The 17,096-nt window shown below is 39.5% G+C and overlaps 1 protein-coding gene across 1 annotated transcript in view; it reads right to left on the bottom strand.

The window, feature by feature from the left end:
* The window catches only part of ACYP2 (acylphosphatase 2), a 176,570-nt gene extending 159,859 nt beyond the window's left edge, over positions 1 to 16,711 (bottom strand). Inside the window, exons 1-3 of the mRNA XM_082852283.1 lie at positions 16,599 to 16,711; positions 2,322 to 2,338; positions 690 to 799 (exon numbers count right to left, since the gene is read on the bottom strand). Of these exons, the coding sequence (XP_082708409.1) occupies positions 690 to 799; positions 2,322 to 2,338; positions 16,599 to 16,656 (185 nt within the window). The 5' untranslated portion in view covers positions 16,657 to 16,711. The remainder of the gene's footprint in view (positions 1 to 689; positions 800 to 2,321; positions 2,339 to 16,598) is intronic.
* Positions 16,712 to 17,096: the final 385 nt, after the last annotated feature.

Below are 17,096 nucleotides of genomic sequence, written 5' to 3'. Positions count from 1 at the left end.
TGGCTCACGGGCCCAGCCGCTCCGCGGCATGTGGGATCTTCCCAGACCGGGGCACGAACCCATGTGCCCTGCATCGGCAGGCGGACTCTCAACCACTGCGCCACCAGGGAAGCCCAAGATAACGTCTTTGAAAACGACACTGTGTACACAAGGCACTTTTTTCCCTACAACTGAATCTGATCTCTTTTGCACTGCAAGGACTCATATTATGGTAACTATACAGCTCATCAAACACACTTTCATTGACAGTAAAAATAAAATTACAATTAGATGAATAAGATACTTAAACAATACAAAGGAAATGGCAACTTTTTGCCTTGCAGGCTCTTTAAGAACTTCAAGAACCATCCTAAAGCACTATGCTTCTGTCACAACCACTTCTGATGAGAAACACTTGACCCTGGATGTTTCCCTCATATTAGAGGAGACTGAACAGAACACATTTCATACAGATTGGAGAGTGATGCTACTGCTCTTTCTGAGGGCCTGCCCAAGCGGGAAATCCATTCCTAGACGTAGAAATTCCACTCTCAACTCTGAAAATTTCTTTGCTGGTCTGCCTAAAAGCATGTTGGTTTAGTGATAATCTACAAACTAAATTTGGTCCATCAATTCTATTCTTATTGTACGACCAAACATTGAAATAAGTTCATAAGTTGCATGAGTGTGTTATTAGTCTTATTACTTACATGGAATTGACTTTCTCTTCGGGGCCTTGCACTTGGCCTGTCACAGTGCCTTTGCTGGTATTCTTCACCCAGCCAACCACCCCTATTTTCCTTGCCTCATCTTCAGTGTACTGGTTTCAGGAGAAAACAAGAGAGACGAAGTCCAACATCAAAGGTCTGAATTGACAACATACTTGATTCTAACATTCAAAAAGGTATGGTCACAAAAAAGCTGATTACTTTAAAATATAGTCTATGCCAAAGATTGTGTAGCTGACCCATAGTAATACCTATATTTACAAAAACTTTCGTTTAAATGGTATTTTGTGTGTGTGTGCTAAATTCCACATTCAGTAAAGACAAGCACGTTATGAGAAAATAAACTGATGGTGGGAATTATTTCAGAAAACAATTTCCATGATGTGTTTTGGAATCCATAAAGCTCAGTTGCATTGCCCTCACAACCTGCTAATGCTAAATTACACTGTCAATCTGGGTTTCAAATGATGATCACTCCAAGATTCTTAATCACTGAGCAAAAATATCCAGTTATGATCAACATAAAGAATTGGATTAAAAGATTCCAGTGTTCTCTGTTGACTCTGGACTTGCCACGCAATTGTTATAATTGCCTATGAGTAAATTTATTTCTCCTATTATTCGTAATCGTTTTTTAAAATTCCTTTTCCTGATTCCAAATTCAATTATGCTACCAGCACATGCAAACCTAGAAACATTTTTATTTTGTGTTACTTTAACTACATCACACTAAAATTCTTGTGGAGCCAGAATACCAGCATTTTTTAGAAACATGCTCTTCTCCTGTTTGGAGCCCAGGGTGACCAAGAGCTCTACACTCCACGTCCCCAACTAAATGAAGCAGCACAAACCAAGATGATTACAGCTAGGATTGCTGGAAGGGCTGGGTTCTGAAAATGTCACGCCTTCACAGATAGCAACGAAAAAGGAGACAATCTGAACTCCAGGGGATGCGACTATCTCAAAAGGCAGAGACTTGACTTGTGGGAACCTGTTAGAACCCTTAGAGGTTAGGAACAGAGACCTAGCTAGTGATTCCCAGCTCAAACAGTAGGTGAGAATACATGCCACGTTTAACTTTTAGGAAAGGAGTACTATATTTTAAAAATCGATATTTTAAAAGTATTTTAAAATAAATAAATATTTTAAAATAAATATCTAAAAGGCAGCAAGGGGTTTTAACTTTAAAAACCTAGGAACCACTTCCTTGTGCAACAATGGGCTTTTCTCATTTTGCAATTCAAGATATGTACCGTTGACTGGAGAGATTCTTCCATCCAGAACAAGTGGAAGACCCCATACTGTGTATTAAATATACCTAATCAAAATGTTTAATTGGATCACCCCAAGAGAGGTACTTTCGAAATTCATAGAAATATTAACGGAAAACCAGGAAGGCTGTAATGTTTTTAATAGGCTACTTTTAAAAGACATCCTTAATAAAAATCTCAACCAGTAACTTGAAAGAAATACAAATATTTCTTCATTCACTGTCAAGGACAGGAAATTAGCAATAGATTAGCACTAAGTAGATAACTGCTCTGTCTCTGTGACTAAATAACAGTGGGGGTGGGAGGGAGATGGCAAAAAATAATAAACAGATTGGTGACTTACCATCCTGAAGCAAACACCTGTATAAGAGAAAGATGAAAAGAAATGTCAGGTTGTCTACCTTTAAAAAAAGTATATATTTCCTGACTTAGCTTTCATCTAGTTTATTAAATAGTAAGTAAATGAAATGAACAAAACCTTTAATATCTGAATGCATTCAGAAAGTGTTTTTTAAAAATTCTTTTCTTTTAAAACAAAAAGAGAAAAAGGAAGGTTATTTTTGAAGAAAAAGAATATTCTGAAACCAAAGTATAATGAAACGCCAAACTGCATATTCCTTCTATTTTAAAATGCTAAATAAAACAAAATAATTACTACAAGAACAGCTGAGTGTGCTGGCATAAAACTTACCCACCCTCAGCTTTTAGAATGTCTTCTTTAGGGGCTTCCCTGGTGGCACAGTGGTTAAGAATCCACCTGCCAATGCAGGGGACACGGGTTCAAGCCCTGATCTGGAAAGATCCCACTTGCCACGGAGCAACTAAGCCCGTACACTACAACTACTGAGCCTGCACTCTAGAGCCCGTGAGCCACAACTACTGAAGCCCGCGTGCCACAACTACTGAAGCCCATGTGCCTACAGCCCGTGCTCCGCAACAAGAGAAGCCATGGCAATTGAGAAGCCCGCACACTGCAACGAAGAGTAGCCCCCGCTCGCCGCAACTAGAGAAAGCCCATGCGCAGCAACGAAGACCAAACGCAGCCAAAAATAAATAAATTAAATAAATAAATACAATGTCTTCTTTAAATACAAGGACTAAATTCAAGTTTAAATGTAATAAAACATTACTATTTTAATTCCACTTTCTGGAAAAGGCAAAACTACAGGGACAGGAAACTGATCTGTGATTGCCAAGGGCGGGAGTGGGAAGGAGTGGGGCGCCGAAAAGGAGCACGAGGGAAATTTTGGGGGTGATTGGACTGTTTTATGTCTCAGTTGTGCTGGTAGTGGTGGTGGTTACATGACTGTATGCATTTATCAAAACTCATTGAACTGTATACTAAAAAGGGTGAATATTACTGAATGCAAATTATACCTCAATTTTTAAAAATTAGAAAAAAAATAGGCAAATCACAGGGGATAGATCAAATCAATCTCAGAGAGGTCAAAAGATATTGCTTCTCCAAACAGCAATTGAGCCTGATTAAGAGGATACAGAAGACAAGATCAGTGGCTTGGGTAATTTTATGTAGTTTTGTAAGCAGATTTATAATAACAAGGAGTATCATTTGTTTCCTGAGGGTAGTGTATTGTGGTACCAAATGAATACGAAGAAAAAAAGAGTAGTGGAGCAAAAAAGACAGGATAGTATCACAAGTGAAATTCTTATGGGGCTATAAAAAATATTTTAAAAGATACCTATAGGGCTTCCCTGGTGGCGCAGTGGTTGAGAGTCCGCCTGCCGATGCAGGGGACGCGGGTTCGTGCCCCGGTCTGGGAAGATCCCACATGCCGCACAGCGGCTGGGCCCATTAGCCATGGCCGCTGAGCCTGCGCGTCCGGAGCCTGTGCTTTGCAACAGGAGAGGCCACAACAGTGAGAGGCCCGTGTACCAGAAAAAAAAAAAAAAGATACCTATAAATGTGAGGGAAGGATGAGTGGGGAGTATTGATCTGAAGAAGAACCAGAAAGGTAATCTGTTATATAGATGGAGGGAAAGACATGAGTCAGTAGATATAAAAGGAATGGGCAGAAAATTCAAGAGAAACTTCAGGTTAACCAGACCATGTAGAAGAGACAAAACAGGCAGAACTGTGGAGAAGTGTGCAGTCATTTTTTCCTGGAGTGAGGGGATCCCAGAAGACACTGACTAAGCAGAGTTGAAAGTTTGGGTCCAGGCCTATTGTGCATATTCCCCTCTGAGTTTCTCAACAGTGAACAGCCCCAAATGATGTTAGCATTAAGAAAAGAAAGCACATGCAACTGAAGTAAACAGAAATTGGAAACATAGAGTCCAGCTCTTTCCTATTCAGACCGGTCCATGAACCAGAGGCACCAGCATCACCTGAGAGGTTTTTAGAAAATCAAATTGTCAAGCTCCTCCCCAGCACTAAAGAATCAGAAACTCTGCAGGTTGCATCTTGGAATCCAATTTTAACACGCTCTCCAGGTGATTTTTATGCCCGCTAAAGTTTAGAATCAATGGTTGGCTCCACCTTAAAGGAAGGTCTGGGAAAGGTTTGAAAAGGATTTATATTTCAGGTGAAGAATTGCATCGCAAAGGGGAAAACTCCAATCTTGTAGGGTACTGCAGGTCTGATGCATTTCTCATTCATGCTGTTCAAATTCGTGTTGGTAATAAATCATGTACTTGCATGTCAATATTGCCTCAGCTATTTTACAAGTCAACAGCGCTACTTGAAAGAAACCATGGACAATGAAAAGACAAAAAACCCTGTCCTGCACTCTAACTGGATTTGGTGCTGGAACAGAGCAGGCAGCCTGTCACTTAGGTTGCTCCCTCCACCCTTACTACTTACTGCCAGAAACACCGGAGCTGCCAGAAAGGGAGGTTAACAACAAGCTGCCCACTCCACCCTACTCCATCCCACTCCACCCCCCGGTGAAGAGCAACATCCTTTCAACATTTATGAATTCCCAGCAGCCCTTCCACCATCTATTTACTGATGACAAAAAGGCCATTTGCTTAAGGTGACAGGATTTGAGGAATTTTTAAAAGAGTTATCCAACACATTGCAGGGTTAAGGAAATTACCTACTCCAGTCTGCTAATGAAATATTATTTTCACACAGACATAATCTAAGAATCAGGCAACTCATATATATATATATATATATATATATATATATATTTCTTTTTTTTGCGGTAGGCGGGCCTCTCACTGCTGTGGCCTCTCCCGATGTGGAGCACAGGCTCCGGACGCACAGGCTCAGCGGCCATGGCTCATGGACCCAGCCGCTCCACGGCATGTGCTATCTTCCCGGACCGGGGCACGAACCCGTGTGCCCTGCATCGGCAGGCGGACTCTCAACCACTGCCCCAACAGGGAAGCCCCACAATTCATATATTTAATAAGCACACTAGGGACTTCCCTGGTGGTGCAGTGGATAAGACTCTGCGTTCAATCCCTGGTCAGTGAACTAGGTCCCACATGCATGCGGCAACTAAGAGTTCGCATGCCACAACTAAGGAGCCCACAAGCTGCAACTAAGGCCTGGTGCAACCAAATATATAAATAAATTTTTTTTAAAAAATAAGCACACTTTTAGACATTCTGATTATTCACTTAACAAATATTCATTGTCTAATTCTGCAGAGAATGAGATGAGTAAATAAGACAGTCCTGCCATCTAGGAGCTTACAGTATAGTGAGGAAGATAGACAAGTAAAATGGCAATTAAAATGTAGAAGACAACAGGTACAAACTTCCAGTTATAAGATAAATAAGTACTAGGGATGTGATGTACAACATGATAAATAAAATTAACTTACGCTTATGTTACATATGAAAGTTGTGAAGAGAGTAACTCATAAGAGTTCTCATCACAAGGAAAAATATTTATTCCTTTTTCTTTTATTTTGTATCTATATGAGATGATGGATAGTCACTAAACTTATTGTGATAATCATTTCATGATGTAAGTCAAATCATGCTGTACACCTTAAACTTATATAGTGCTGTATGGCAATTATATCTCAATAAAACTGGGGAAAAAAGAATAATAAATAAAACTTTAAAAATAAATAAAACATAGAACAATTATGAGTTGAACGATGTATAAACCAGGATGCAAGTGGGAGTTCACAGGACAAACAAATGACCCACCCAGTCTTGGGTAATTTTAGGGCAGGCTTATTGAAAACGGGACATTGATACTTCAATGATGAGCAAAAATTAGTATGATGAGAATGGAATAACATTAAAGATGGAAGAGCATGTGCAAAGTCCCCAAATCAGGATCATGACCTATTTGGATACCACGCATAGTTAAATATTCAAAACCATGTCATTGCACTCATTTTACCAATTATTTCTAGCCCCAAACTTCATTTTCAAGACTTGCTAAAAAATAGTTTAATTCTATTACAACTGTTTCTAGAAAAATGGGTAAAAATGTTTTTACACCCTAGTCCAAGTTATCATAATCTCTCAACTAATCCACAGCAATGGCCCCCTTCACTAGTCTCCCTATGTCTAGTTCTGCCCTCCTACAGTCTAGTCTCCATAAAGCAGCCAAGGTGGTTTTCTTTCCTTAAGTAAAATCAAATCACTTCCTTTCCCAGCTTAAAACCCTCTGGTGGCTCCCTATCACACTCAAAATAAAATACATTCTGGTTACCACAGCCTCCAGGCCCCTTTCTAATGCTCTCTCTCATCTCTTAGGACTCCTGTCTGCTCATTCCATTCCAGCCAAATTTTTCTCCTTTGTGTCCCTCAACATGCCAAGCATATTCCTGCCTCATGGCCTTTGCATTTACTATTCCCTCTGTCTGAACTGCTCTTCCCCCTGATCTTCTCATTGCTGGCTCCTTCTCATCATTCATGTCTCTGCACCAATGTCATCTCCATAGAGAAATAGTCCCTGACCAATTTATCTAAAACAGCACTGCATCCTTATATGTTTCCTGGATATGCATAACCGATTACCATATGATATTACTAGGTATTTATTTGTGGGGTTTTTTTTTCTGTCTTGTTCAACACTGTGTCCCCAGCACCTAGACCAGAGCTTGGCACATAGTTGTTGAATAAATGAGTGAAAGAAAAACCAGCTGATAAATATTTACGTGAACTGTTTTACTGTCCTGTAGTAATTCATTATTAACATTGTAAATATACATGCAACCATACTGATTAGAGTTTAAGTTTAATTTCAAAGTGATGATGATAAATTCACTGCACTCAAAGCTGGAAAGAATCGTAAGACTTCTGTGTTGATTCTAGCAGAACTTTCCTGCTTTATCTAAATGATAATATATAGTTTGATGTGTGTATGTGTGTGTGTGTTTATATATAATATACTATATACTAAAAAGGGTAGCAAGAAGTCACTACATAATGCCAAGTTGACAAATCAGGAAATATTAATATGAGCATGTTGTTTATAAATAATGGCTTAACAACCATAAGAACTGAAAAAAGAAATGGTTAAACTGGTTGTCTTACAGAACTTAGAGGACTTGGGATAGAAGACTAGAGCAGGACATGGCGGCTGTATTTGTAACTATGAATGGTAAGGGCACACACACATTTATTAAACAGATCTTAAAACAGTATAACTAAAGGTTTGTCCTTTAAGTTTAAGAGACTTAATTTTAGGCTAAGTTCATACTGCTTGACAAATTGGGTAGATAATACAAGTGTTGCCCATTGCTTTAAGCAGTGATAAATGGAAAAAAAAATAAGACTGAGATAAATCATATGTGAAAGATTCAATATGTACTTAACAGAAATTTAGGTTGTCTTGGCTATAAACCAAATATTTTGAGACTGAGACCAGGGAGATCAAAGTCTTTCTGTAGTATGTCCTTTTGCATCACTACTTGGGAAAGACTACCAAATGTAATTACTATGCTGTTAAATGTATTTAACATATGAATATCTGCGACAGACACTATCAGTTGCCTACACAAAATCCGTTTTCCCCTTCTGCTTTTCTAACAGAATTCTGATTTTACTTGAGGCAGCAACATGCTCTTCTATATTTATCGATCTTCCTTATAAGGGGTGGTCCATGTCAAGTGGTTTAGCCAAATCACTGGTTGAAGCTTTCAAGAAAGCTCTTTGACAGGGGCTGTCTCAGCCAGGGGTTTCCTCCTTGTTCCCTCTCTCTTCCTGACTGTAGGGTGAATGTACTGATTGGAGCGATAGCAGCCATCTTGAAACCATGAAGGAAAGTCCAAGGAAATCACAGAGACCTTGGCAGCGACATCCCTGAGGGATGGGGGAAGTAGGGGATGGGGAATGACTGATAAAGGGAACTGTGGGGCAGGGATTCTTTTTGGGGTGATGGAAATATTCTAAATTAGATAGTGATGATAGCTGCAAAACATTGTGAATACAGTAAAAAACACTGTCTATTTAGTATGTTTGAACACGTTACAAGAGTGAATTTAATACTATGTGAATTAGATCTCAATTTTTTTTTATGTCACACACACAAAAAAGGAAACAGGACTGTGACGTCGTCCTTCCTCTCTCTCTTTGTAGAACAAGGACAGTCATTCCCCAATTTGCTCTCCATACAACATCCCTGACTTCTCCTATCATTCCACACCAAAAAACTCTGCTCTGCAGATCATCTTGAAGTACTACAACCAGAACTAAATAGTTGAGCTCCCTCTAGATGTCACTGTTTATTTCTGGGAGAGAAAGTTTCTTTGCCCATGTGATAGTTCCTTTAACAGGGAGAAATATCCACTAGTGTGTCACTCCTGGCCACTCTCTACCTGTTCCTAACTCCTCGGGGACATGCAGTGACTTATCTAATGGTTAAGTTTGGGAGGAGAAACATACACAGTCCAGGTGCTTCCTCTTCTTCCTTCTGGGAACTAGTTATTCAAAGGAATCATCCCTTCTGTTCCGTTGAGGGAGCCCTGCTGGTGCCTGGGTTGGTGTGTTTAATTCTGCAGTACAGATTATTACGAAGTCTACTTACCTGAAGATTGAGACACATCCCCCAAACTCTGCTTTACTCATTGTCTTACTTGTCAATAATTCACATAATGAAGAGGGGTGTTGTTTACTGGGTCCCTCAACCACAACCCATATTTTAAAGCCTTAGAAGGAATGTGTATCAAGAGGTGTCAGGACCTCCAGCCCATTAACTTTGTGACGCAGTGAACCATGCAGGAATTAACTGTTCAAAGCTCTGGAATTTTCTCAGTCTTTCTGAGAGTCCCCATCCTTAGTCTGAAGCATTCTGTGCAACAGAGGGAGGTCCATATAGCAAACAAAGTGAATGTGAACACAGATTTTCTGCAGTTGAGTAGCACTGACTGGAACTGAGCACTCTCAGGACAGGGCCTGTACTGGAGAAGTTGCTTACATGGGCTTCCGTGGCCTCTCTACACTGCTTTCACCCTGCTTGCTAAAGAGAAGGGAAGCTGATATGACACATGCAGTTTTTTTTACAGACACACTGCTCTGGAAACTGGGACAGACATCAGCCACTTCAGTTATGAGAGACTCAAACAAAATATGCCACTCAATCAAGGCTCAGTCAGCTGCAACTGGACCTTGCTTTGTGAAAAGATGTGTCAGGGAGAAACTCTGAGGTGAATATTTGCAAAGCAAATCATACTTTAAATCTACAAAGAAGTATTGATGTTTAAAGAAACCATATGATGAATTCTAAACATCAGGATCCTTTCATGTAAAATCAAATTTTCATATTAACCTGTAATCCTTCATCCTGGGATCGAACTGCATGTGTCAATTTTGAATGCAGGAAGTCATCAAGTCACTACCTTACAAAGCAGCCCTTAATGACTTTAAACATCTTTAATTGTTATAAAGTCCTTCCTTCTATGGAATAAAATTCTGCCTCACTTTAACCTTCCAACATCCATCCAGGATCTGTCCCCTGGAGCCACACACCATGGCATCTTTCAAATAGTCGAAACAGCAAATATACTACTGCTTCTTCTCTAAGCCAACTATCCCAAACACTTGAATTTAATTTGAGATACTTTGGAAGTTCCCACCAGAAGCACAGCCTGTAGGGGATATAAAAACAAGCTAGCTTAACCTTTAAAATATTGGGTGGGCCAAAAGGTTAGTTCAGTTTTTTGCATAAGATGGCTCTAGTAGCACTTAGTTGTCTTTAACTTCATTCAAAACAATTTTGTTAGATTGTATGTGACATTTGTCATATCAGTGAGCATTTAAAAAAAGACATCAAAATTGGTGAATTTTTGTGTACCCATTTTAATATTGGAGATGAAAGAAAAAAAGCAACATTTTTAGCATATTATGCTTTATTATTTCAAGAAAGGTAAAAATGCAACTGAAATGCCGAAAAAGATTTGTGTGGTGTGTGGAGAAGGTGCTGTGACAGATCGAACGTGTCAAAAGTGGTTTGCGAAGTTTCGTGCTGGAGATTTCTCGCAGGATGATGCTCCACAGTCCTGTAGACCAGTTGAAGTTGATAGCGATCAAATTGAAACAATAATTGAGAACAATCAATGTTATACCACGCGGGAGATAGCCGACACACTCAAAATATCCAAATCAAGCACTGAAAATCATTTGCCCCAGCTTGGTTATGGGATTCGCTTTGATGTTTGGGTTCCACATAAGTTAAGCGAAAAAAACCTTCTTGACATGGCAGGCAAACCTGGCAAACCTCAAAACCTTCTTGAGAATCACATGCGATTCTCTACTTAAATGTAATGAAAACATTCCATTTTTAAAACAAATTGTGACAGGCGATGAAAAGTGGATACTGTACAACAATGTGGAATGGAAGAGACCGTGGGGCAAGCGAAATGAACCACCAACAACCACACCAAAGGCCGGTCTTCAACCATAGAAGGTGATGTTGTGTATATGGTGGGATTGGAAGGGAGTCCTCTAACATGAGCTCCTTCTGGAAAACGAAACGATTAATTCCAACAAGTACTGCTCCCAATTAGACCAACTGAAAGTGGCACCTGACGAAAAATGTCCAGAATTATAACAGAAAACGCATAATCTTCCATCAGGATAATGCAAGACCGCATGTTTCTTTGACGACCAAGCAAAAACTTTACAGCTTGGCTGGGAAGTTCTGATTCATCCACCGTATTCACCAGACATTGCACTTTCAGATTTCCCTTTATTTCAGTCTTTATAAAATTCTCTTAATGGAAAAAATTTCAATTCCCTGGAAGACTGTAAAAGGTACCTGGAATAGTTCTTTGCTCAAAAAGATAAAAAGTTTTAGGAAGATGGAATCATGAAGTTGCCTGAAAAATGGCAGAAGGTAGTGGAACAAAAGGGTGAATGCTTTGTTCAATAAAGTTCTTGGTGAAAAATTTTAAAAATGTGTCTTTTATTTTTACTTAAAAAACCGAAGGCATTTTTGGCCCACCCAATACTGTCCTTATTGTCTAGTGAGAGACACAGATAGTTGTACACAAATAACTATAGTTGAAAGGAGAGGGACTTCCCTGGTGGTCCAGTGGGCAAGACTCCATGCTTCCAATGCAGGGGGCCCAGGTTCGATCTCTGGCCAGGGAACTAGATCCCACATGCCACAACTAAAGATCCCACATGCCACAACTAAAGATCCCACGTGCCACAACTGAGACCCAGCATAACCAAATAAATAAATAAATATTTTTTTTTTAAAAGGGAGGATGGATTTGGAGAAGTAAAAACAAGAAGTAGAACAGAACTACAAATGAAATGCTATAGGAAGAAAGATGAGAAAGGGAATTAGAGTTAATCGTATTTCTTGACTTTAATGTACTAAAATTTTCAACCTCTAAAACATAACTTTTCCACTTACCTGTCTATGTAAGGAAAAATGTATACACCTAAATTACGTGGTATCTGACAAAGCTATTTAGTAATTATCCTAATTTTCATTTTAAGCAATCTTAAAGAAAATCGCTATTTATTTCTGTAGTCTAATAAGTTACTCCCATTCTAAATCTGAGTCAATCCCATCAAAAACAAACTGTTAAATTTCTAACGCACAGGTAAACCAACAGATTGCCACAGTCCATTTCTACAAGTGTCGTCAGTATTTACCTGAGAGTTGGTAGAGCATCTATACACAGCTTAATCAATTTCTCTTTCAAAATTTCAGATTATTCTTGATGTAATTGTAATTAAACATTTATAGGAACATTATAAGCCATGCCATAGTTACAAATGCTCTAAAAACCCAGGAGGTCAGTCCCCTACTCCCCTATCCCTCATCCCAAAGCCCGTAATGTAACAGAAGTTGGTGGGAAAAAAAAACATGGAGCTTCTTGAGAATATGGAGATAAAGTAGAGGATGGAAAGGGAGGGGAAAAAAAGAGTAACTTAACAGTGGACAAACACTATCTCAGCCAGGTGATCAAGGTTAACCTCAACAGTGATAAGTCATGTACCCTTGATATGCTGGTGGGAATGGCACTGTACCTCTGTGGTCTTCTTCCTGATAACCCACAACCTCAGTCTTACAACAAAAATACCAGACAAATACCAGTATGGGAGCATTCTACAAGGTACCTAGCATCAAAGTACTCCTCCAAACTGCCAAGGTCATGGAAAACAAGGCAAGTTTGAGAAACTATCACAGTGTAAAGGAGCCTAAGGGGACAAGATGACTCAATGTATGATAGCCTAGATGAATCCTGAACAGAAGAGGACTTTAGGTAAAAACTAAGGAAATCTGAATAAAGTATAGACTTTAGTTAAAAATAATGTATCAATATTGGCTCACCAGTTGTGACAAATGTACCATACTAATGTAAGATGTTTACAGTAGGGGAAACCGGATGTGGAGTATACAGGAACTCTCTATAGTATCTTTCTAACTTTTCTATAATTCTAAAACTGTACTAAAACAAACAAAAAAATTATTTAAAAAAATAGAGGGAAGGAAGCAGCAATGGAGAGCAGCAGCAGCCTGATGGAAGAAATGTTCACATATTGAGGGATGGGAAAGTCATTCTGGCTTATCCAGGAATTAACTTGACTTTTATGCTAACTAAAACAGCCTGTTTGTGGCTTATCAAACACTGCACATCTGCTTTAACTGTTAAAGAAAAGGGCACCTTAATCAGAAGTAAAGAACGTCCATGTTAAAAATAAAGATTAAATGCCTCCCTTTCTGGGATGCCAATGCTGGTACTTCTTTGATGATAGGACTCTCTTCCCAGCTGCCAAGGACATACTGGCTCCCTGTGTACATGCTGATCTGTTTTTTTGAAACCTTGAAGGAATGAATCGCTGATTTGTTAGATGTTCTTTGTTCTGAGAAGATATAAAACTGTGCTGGAAACCATGCTTCTCCAGGGCAGTTCCTCAGAATTACCTGAGAGACTGTCTCCCCAGCTACAGTCCTCAGTTTGGCTGAAATAAAACTCTTTTCTATTCCAATTATAGATTGTTTATTGATTATTTCTGTCAACAAGCCTATAGCTCTATGAGTGGACTTTGCAGAAGGGTCTGAGAAATAAATCCACTATTTGTAATATTATTTCTATAAATGTATTTTCCTGAATTTCAAACAACCAATTTATAAACTAGTTCTTGAAATGCAATCTGTTTGCAAATTAGGGTGTGTGTATTAGAGAACAAGGCAGAGTATATTTGACCCCTAGAACATTTTGACTACCATTTTGGCACCAAGGATGATTTAAATTCAAACATTCTAAATACAAATATAACAGCATACCCCGTGTTTTGGTTAGAAAATATTTTCTGTCATAAGCTCCGTCAAGCTAATTCAATTCACTGATCAATTTTCCATCAGAACAAGACAGTTAAATCATTTTCCAAATTAATTTTTATATCATTGAAGCAATTTTCATTAAGAATATTTTTCATTTAAATATTTTAATGACAATTTTATTTATCAATCTATATCTTGTCCATATTCAATGTTCCTAATTATAGCTTCCTCCACTGTAAATTTACCTTCATAGCCGTTATTTCTAACAAGTGAGTATTCACTAAGATTTTATTATTCCACACTTTTTAAAGATCCCTTTAATCATTCTCCATTTTACATTAAAATAAAATTAAAATTTTTTATCATTTATTGTTAATTATTTCTACACTATCATTATGACTCAGACAAAAAGCTAGTGGTTTGTATTTATTTCTTAGGTAATCCACTAAAAAATTGTGAGCAATTCTGTGAGACACAGAGAGACGCAGACTGATATACAGCAACGGTGATAGTGCCAGCAAGCAACAGAGAGAGAGTCAGAGGCTGCAGTTTTGAATGTGCTGACTGCCTACTGACAAGGTCAAACTTCCTTGGAGCCAAAAAGACCATAAAAACATCCTCAGAATCATCTGGAATGGTGTAGATGGCCAGGTCCAAATGCCCTGCATCAGTGTATGTATGTGTTCGGTTCATAGGTTCGGAGGAAGGCAAAATAAAGGTGGAAAAGGTATTGAGAGGAGGATCAGTAGGATATACTGATTAAGAGCATGGGCCCTGGTATTAAACTGTCAAGGTTCAAATCCCAGCGCCACCACTTAACTCATTCTGTAACCGGGAAAGTTACTTCACTATGCCTTAAATTCTCCATTTGTTAAATGAGGAAAATGGTTGAGGTCATAGGGTTGACGATTAAATGAGTACAGAGTTTGGCACATCCTAGATTCTCAGCAAATGTTGATGTATATGTGTGCAAATATGTGATTGTGAATTTGTCCCACATACTAGGCCTTGATAAATCAATAGTATGTATGTACTCTCTTCCATTTAACATACTGTAAACAACAGAGTTATTGCCCTAAAGCTGATTTTTAAACCCCACTGTTTATATAGCGTACATTTCTCTTTCCTATTATGTATACTGTTGCCCCAAATTGATCTTCATACACCATGTGACCACCATATGGACAAAGTGCAATTACATAGTTAAAATTAATAGAAATACATTATGTGTTATCAGAAAACCTCATCTAATGGGAAAGTGCAGGTTTTAGAGTTAGAGAGATGCAGGATCAAATCCCATTTGTCGACTAACGGCTTGTCCAAGTTACTGACACTCTACCTATTTTATCATTGTTAAAACAGTACTAAGACATATATCTCACAAAATTGTGATGAAGATTAAGTAAATAATAGTAGGATGCTCAGCACATGGTACACCCTCAGTAAACGTCACACATGTGCACACACACGTGCACACACACGCTCCTTAACTACTCCCGTCTCTGTCCAGTAGACCAAATAGTTTGTCAAGTGATCTTTGCCACCATTTTCATTTTTATATACATGTTTCAATGACTTTTGGGGGTAGTTTTCAATCTAGAATACCATACCCCTGGGTGTACCGAAGACATTCTAAAGGGTACAAAGCATGAATAATTTTAAGTAATCAATTTCTGTATCTAGAACTTCCATATTTTTTTTTCCCCTAAAACTGACTTGTCTGAGGAGACACCTGTAATCTGCCATGATTCTCCTTTCCTACCTCCCTTCCCACAGTTACCCTTTGAAAGAAAGAGCTATTTCTTTACAAAAGGCATACACTCACCCATCCTTTTCTTATCCTGGTACACTGCCCCAAAGTGTAAAAACCTCTAGAATACCAAAATACAAAGATAACTCAACCCTTTAATCAATGTTCCATGAAACCTCCAGCTTTCCCTGTAAGAAATAAATTTCCAAAACAAATTTACCTTTTAAATTTTAATAATGTTTATCACACTTTTAAATGTATTTATATTATTTTCATCAAGTGTATTCTAATAATAGTCACAATAGTAACTCAAGCCAAAAGAAAAAATAAATAAATAGAGCTTTATGGTCAAAGGAAATTAAGAAAATATATGTATGTGTGTATATATATACACATACATATTGCAGAGAAGTTTGGTAGGTGACCAATTAGAAACTGCTCAAGCATAACAATAGGATAAAATTCTGTGGGGAAAATGGAATGGAAATCAAATTCAAAGAGGAAAAGGTATGATGTAAAATTTCCCACTGTTAAAAAGCTTTGCTTTGAATGAATGATGGCAAATAGTAAATCACTACCATATTTATATTCCACTGGATAAATTTCAGTGATTTAACATTTTAAGTTAGAAATAACGATAGTTACAATAAGCCAGACATGACATCCTCTACAACGATTTAAACTTATAATGAGACAAAAATTAGATAACAACTTAATAATTCTTTCAGGAGCTATACAGGAAAAAAAAAAAGTATAATCTCCTACAAAGAGAACCCTCAAACACCATCTTAGGTGTCCATCCTAAACTCAAGTCAAGCGCAGTAGTTCAGTGTTGAGTAACGGGGACCACTAGTTCAAAGACCCTCTCTTCTTTCCTTCCCCCACTTCATTTTGTCCTCTCAGTCTGCACTCCCCGGACCCCCTTAAGTGGCCCACTCCCTGCGCCCGGCTGTTCCTCCTTCTCCCAGTCTTTCCCCGTCTCCGCTCTCCTCCCTCGCCCCCATCCCGCCCACCCCAGCTCTTCTGCGCATGCGCCCTTCGCCTCCTTCCCACCCATGGCTGCTGTGTCATGGCCGAGCGGAAGTCCTAGCCGCTACGGGGCAGGGCGTCCTTAAGATGGGTGTGCTTGTCGAAGCTTTCTACTCTTCCTCCCCAACACCTCTTTGATCTCCCACTGTTAGGGGGTCCCCTACCCTGCACTCTCCCGAACACTTCGTAGTCCACGGATTTGAGTGGCCTGGCGGTAGACATGGCGGCGACGAGGCCTCGGCAGAGGAGCTGGAGCTGGATTCGGGGCGCGGTGACTGCAGCGGCCGCGAGAGGGAGGGCGCACATGGGACCGCTCGGCGCACCTCGCGCCTGTCACCGGCCCGGGACGCGAGCGCGCCGGGGTCACGCGTCGGAAGGCGGCAAATGAGACGGCGGGGACTGGTAGTGAGGGCAGCCCGGGACGCCTGGAAGAAAGAGCCCGCTAGGTCCCTGGCGCCCGAGGTCTCCTTTCCCTGCCCCTCCCCCGTGGTGGAACCAGACTCGCTTCCCGGGAGGGATGCCAGCTACGAGTCCCTGCGATTTAACGAACCGCTGCGCTTCTTTGCCAGTGTTTGTATTTAAATAAAAGCGGAGGCTTGGCCCAGATGTCAATAGTTTGGTACCCCCAAAATGATTCTTTTGAAATGAAAGACCTGCTAGCT

Source organism: Leucopleurus acutus, assembly GCF_964270905.1.
Source record: "Leucopleurus acutus genome assembly, chromosome: 12".
Classification (NCBI taxonomy): domain Eukaryota; kingdom Metazoa; phylum Chordata; class Mammalia; order Artiodactyla; family Delphinidae; genus Leucopleurus; species Leucopleurus acutus.
This window is presented reverse-complemented; position numbering and strand designations above follow the sequence as displayed.